Here is a 5,511-nt window from a genome sequence, read left to right as displayed (position 1 = left end):
GGGGAATGGCGTGCGGCCTCTGAGCAAGCGCAGGCACTTAGCCCTTGAGGTTTCTGGGAAAGCTAGAGCCAAAAGGGCCACGAGATAAGGCAAGTGTAGCAGCAGAACCCAGGTGCCAGGTCTTCCTCAGAACCTATACTTCTCCACGAGGCCGGGCCTTCCACGCTGAGGTAGAAGGGATCCTGGCCAGAAGGTCAGCCAGCAGCTCTGGGAGGAAGGTTGCTGCGGTGGGGGCTCTGCTGCCATGGAAACGACTTCATTTCCTTCCACTCAAATAGCCTGCTGACTTCCTGCTCTGTTGAGTAAAAGGGTCGCTGACTCTCCCCAGAAGGTTGTTCAGTTCACATCCCAGAAGTCCCTCTATTCAGGCCCTGGGGAGGTGTAGTGACTCCTGAGGCTGGGTGACAGAAGTGGGGGGGGTTCCTGATAGTTCCCAGGTGCTGGTTGAAGTGCCCAGAGAATGGTCATGCAGGTTGGGGAGTCAAGTAGGTGGAGAGAGAAGGTCGGGGGCAGAGGGCCCCTTCCTGAATCCAGAGCTCACAACGTTACCCACCCCCCCATTTCCAGAAACTATCTCTTCCCCCACACCAGCCCCCATGGCCCAGTACCGGGAAACCGGGAGCCCAGAGCACTTGTGGCCACAGAGACACTCGCACGCAGCCCTCGGGGTGGGCGGGGCCGGCTGCAGGCAGATGGGGACGAGGTGTGCTCCCGGGAGGCCTCAGGCTGAAGGTGGCCCCAGCTTGGACAGGAAGGTTAGAGGTGGGGAGAGCAACCTAGGGCGCCCCCTCGGAGCAGTGGGAGTGGGAAGAGGGGCGGGGGCGGAGGGAACCCGCGATGGGAGGCGAGTGGGCTCTCAGCAGAGGCCAGGTTAGCCCGCTGGAGCTGCCTCTGAGCAGGCGGCGGGAGGGCAGTGCCTCCATGTGGCTGCCGGGCTTCGCGGATCGCGGCTCTCCGCACACGGGTCGCAGGGTCCTGTGACGCTGTATCCCCTCCTTCACCCCGCCCCCCTCGCGAGGCCGCGCCGCTGGGTGGCCTGAGTCCACGGGCAGAACCCCATCGCCCGCCCCTCTCAGACCCGCCTCTGCCCGCCTGCCTGGCCCTGCGCAGCTTGCGGCCCGGGGACCTCGAAGGTCCCCGCGCACTCAGTCAGCGGCCTCTGCTGTGTCTGCTGCTCCTGCTGGGTCTGCTGCTGCGGCTGGTAACCCGTGCAGACCACACCGGGCACCTCCAGCACCCCAAGTCCGCGGGAGCGCACGAGGGCCCTGATGCGGGACTTCCCGCTTGTGGAGGGGTGGCTGCAGTGTGTGCGGGCTGCTGGGGGCCGGTGGGGGCCTAGCCTGGCCCTGGGCAGAGGAGGAGGCCCGGAGCATGCAGAGCTAGTGGGGAGGCTCCCTCACACCACCGCTGGATGTCCTGTCCATCATCTACAGATGCCCTTCCCCTTCTCTGTCATCCCCTCCCTGGTGGGAACCCCTCAGCCCAGGCCGCAGCTGCTCCATAGTCTGTGTGACAGTGTGAGGTGGGGACACCCAGGCTGGCCCAGGCCTGGCAATGTGTTCTGCCTGATCTCAAGACCTAAGGAGCCCACCCATTTGCCTTGACCTCCCTCCAGCCACAACGAGATGCCCCTGGTCCTGAGGCAGTTTTACCACAGTGGGCTACAGGATGTTAATCTGCGCAATTTCAGCCATGGTCAGACCAGCTTGGACAGGCTGAACGATGGTCTCAGAGGTGCCCAGGTACCAAAGGGACACACAAGGTGCCACCATGGCTGCTGGGGAATGTGGGGCCCTTTGGGGGCCTCAGAGACCACAGGTTAGTCACATTGGAACTAAGTTACCACAGTGACCTAGAAAGTGCCATGCCATGGATGCTGGGGGCTACAGGGGTCACAGTGAGCCAGCCTGACGGGCATCCAAGTACCACAGAGAAAGCAACGCATTACATGTGATTTCTGGGCACAGTGAGTGCTGTGCCAGCTGAGCCCCAAGGAGTTCCAAAGCCCAAACTAAGCCCTGGCCTTCCCTCAGTTCTGGTCAGCCTACGTCCCATGCCAGACCCACGAACGGGATGCTGTGCGCCTCACCCTGGAGCAAATTCACCTCATCCGCCTCATGTGTTCTTCCTATTCTGAGCTGGAGCTTGTGACCTCAGTTAAAGGTAGAAGGGGGACTTCCCTGGTAATCCAGAGGTTAAGACTCCACGCTTCCACTGCAGGGGGCTCGGGTTTGATCCCTTGTGGGGGAACTTAGAGCCCTCATGCTGCGCGGCACGGCCAAAAAAACAAACAAAAAAAGGTAAACAGACTGGTGGTGGTAGGTGTTAGGGACTTCAGTAAGCTTCCCCTGCCTCTGAAAATGATCATCTGACCTACCTGCCCTCAGCTCTCAACAATAGCCGGAAGTGGGCTTGCCTCATTGGTGTGGAGGACGGCCACTCACTGGACAGTAGCCTCTCCATCTTGCGTACCTTCTATGCGCTGGGTGTGCACTACGTGACACTCACCCACACCTGCAACGTGCCCTGGTAAACACAGTGCAGATGGTGAGGGCCCAGTGAGGCAGGGATCTGCCCAAGATCACGCTGGGGCCCAAAGCAAGTTTACCCCTGGGATCCGGCCCTGAACCTGGGTGGGGAGGGGAATGGAGGTTTGCAGAAGAAGACTGAATCCCCAGAAGGGCCCTGCTACTGCCAGGCACAGCCCAGTTTGGGTCCCTCCTCTTGCACCAGGTAGTTGCAGGTGTAGACAGTTCGACAGAACCTCTTTCTAGGCTCTTGTAGCCAAGTCACAGCCACCAGTCAGACTGCCTCCTGGGCATCCTGCAGGACGCAGAACTCAGCAAAGGGTATCCACCCCTTCTCCAGCAATGTCAGTCGGCTGACATGCTTTGGCGAGGTAAGGACCCGGGTTTCATACCCTGCCCCACATGAATGTACAGCCCCGCCTGTTCCCTACAGATAAATGCACACAAGGTAAATGCAGCCCTGATGCCCTCTCCCCATCCTGTCCCTGCAGAAGGTGGTGGCAGAAATGAACCGCCTGGGCATGATGGTGGACTTGTCCCATGTCTCGGATGCTGTGGCACGGCGAGCCCTAGAAGTGTCACAGGCACCTGTCATCTTCTCCAACTCAGCTGCCCAGGGTATGTGCAAGAACACTCGGAATGTTCCTGATGATATCCGGCAGCTTCTGGTGAGAGACTGCCCTGGCCCTCAAACCTAGAGCGAGAAATTCAAACCAGGAGCCCTTGAACCTGAGTCTCTTCTCCCTCAATTTCCTCAAACGCCAGGTTAAATATCTTCTGCCCCCAAAACCCACGGTACACAGCCCCTGAACCCTTGAGCCCTAGGTGGGGGTCTAGGTGGTAAGATACGCCTCCAAACCCGGAAACCCAGGGCCAAGACACCACCCAGACCAGGGCTGCGGCTCCTCCATTCACACGAACCCAGAGAGGAGACGACTCTGACCTCAAAGCCGGGGCTGAACACCTTCCTCACAGGGGCCAAGAGAGTGAACAGGCAGGTGACTGTGCTGGGGGCCAAGCTGACGGTCCACCGGTTCGCCCCTGCAGAAGAAGAACGGTGGCATCGTGATGCTGTCTTTGTCCGTGCGGGTGCTGCAGTGCAACCCGTTAGCCAACGTGTCTACTGTGGCAAGTGAGCCTCACCCTGGGCTCTCTGAAAACTCTGATTTGGAGCTGAAGCTGGGTCTAAATTTAGGGAGGACTTCAGAAGAGCCCCAGTGGTTTGACCCACTTGTTGGCAATAGGTACATCTCCCAAAAACCCAATAATGGACAGTACACAGCACCTTGGTGCCATGTAGAACTGGAGCCACAGAATCAAAACTGCGATACCGATGGGTATCAGGGAGGCTGTCAGACACTGCTTTATGTCAGAAACAGAAAGAAAATATCCACTATCAGAACTGTTTGACTTTTTTTCACATCTTTCTGACAAAATTCGTGAAGTTGTGAGTACCACAAGCGTCATTACACTTCTGTTCAAGATGTAATCTCTGGCTCACAATCACTGTTTAGCTTCTGTATACTGCAGTGTACATGAAGGTCTGTATTAGTCTGGTTGGGCTGTTATAGCGAAACACTATCGACTGAATGACTTAAACAGAAGAAATTTATTTTCTCACAGTTCTAGAGGGTGGAAGTCCAAGGTTAAGGTATTGAATACCATAAGAATTGGTTTGTGGTGAGAACAATCTTCCTGGCTTGCTGATGGCTGTCTTCTTGCGGTGTCCTCACACAGCCTTTCCTCTATGAGCAGAGGGAGAGAGATCTCTGGAATCTATTCCTCTTCTCATAAGGACACCATCAGTCCCTGTCAGATTATTACCCCACCCTTATGACTTCATTTAACTTCAGTTACCTCCCTAAAGGACCTATCTCCTATCTTCTACAGTAAAATTGAGAGGGGCTTCAACATATATTTTTTGTGGGGACACAATTCAGTCCATAACAACATCTTAAGATAGCTTTCTCTGATTTTCATCTCTCACTAATACCTTCCTCTTTGTCTAGGAATTATTCAAGTTTCCTTAATTAATTTTTAAAACAATTTTCTTACATTATCCCTTCCCTTTAAATGCTCTCTTCACTTCTTAACTGGCATTTCTTGGAAATGAAGGCACCTTTCCTCACAATGTATTGATTACTCTCCCCACTGTAACACAGCGTCTTCTCCCATGACTTTCCTGAAATGGTTCCATTTTTTTCATAAAAGTTTAGTCATCAAATCACATGGTTTATTTTCAGTTCCTATAGGATTTTCCCTTTGGGAAACAACTGACTCCTTTAAATGGTGCTTCTTTTAAAACTACCTTCCTTTATGTTTTTTAGCAATCTTATGATTTCTGTTGACATACCACCTAGCTTCTTTCTGATCATTCTTTTTATTTTTTTTTCAGTTGTTTCTCTCCTCACTCCTTAGCGCTAGATACTACATACAGTTGGTTTTCTTCTCATCTCTTATATACTCTCTCTGTTACTCCAGCAGCTTTGTTTACCATTAAATATATTATCTGCCAGGCACCTTCCATATGTTGCCAACATCTCTCCCTCTGTCTTTGTCATTTCAGTCTTCGCTATGCTCTCTGAGCTCTCACAGGGAGATCTATTTAACACAGGAATCTCAGTGGAAAATACTAGTAAGTTATTTCTCTACTAAGTAAAGCCCTTACAGATCACATGGTCCTGATCCATCTTGCAGCCACATCATCTGGACTATGTGACCTCCGATGTCACAATAGCAGAGGACCAGACCAGAGGGACATTGGCTCCTAATGACCTCAGCTCAGAAGTGATACACTTTATTCTGCTTCTATGCCACTGGCCACAACTAATCAAAGGAAAAGAGTCTAACTACAAAGGAGGATGAAAAATATAGATAAGCACATAGGATATTTGATGAGCACTATCTCGAGGTGACATCACCTCCCATCAAACTTTTACTTCACAGAGAAAACACAGACTATAAAGCAAAAACACCCCTAAAT

General features: G+C 53.3%; 1 protein-coding gene across 1 annotated transcript; it reads left to right on the top strand.

Moving 5' to 3' along the window:
- The first annotated feature begins 837 nt into the window (after window positions 1-837).
- LOC125961696 (dipeptidase 2-like) lies at window positions 838-5,113 on the top strand. The gene is given in 10 exon segments (XM_049700497.1): window positions 838-964; window positions 1,077-1,212; window positions 1,214-1,294; window positions 1,616-1,742; window positions 2,034-2,163; window positions 2,388-2,529; window positions 2,830-2,899; window positions 3,020-3,196; window positions 3,576-3,772; window positions 5,095-5,113. Coding segments are annotated over 10 exon segments (1,206 nt in total).
- Window positions 5,114-5,511: the final 398 nt, after the last annotated feature.

The sequence above is a fragment of the Orcinus orca genome, chromosome 17, assembly GCF_937001465.1.
Source record: "Orcinus orca chromosome 17, mOrcOrc1.1, whole genome shotgun sequence".
NCBI lineage: Eukaryota > Metazoa > Chordata > Mammalia > Artiodactyla > Delphinidae > Orcinus > Orcinus orca.
Note: the sequence above shows the minus strand (reverse complement) of the source record. Positions and strands in the feature narration are given on the sequence as shown.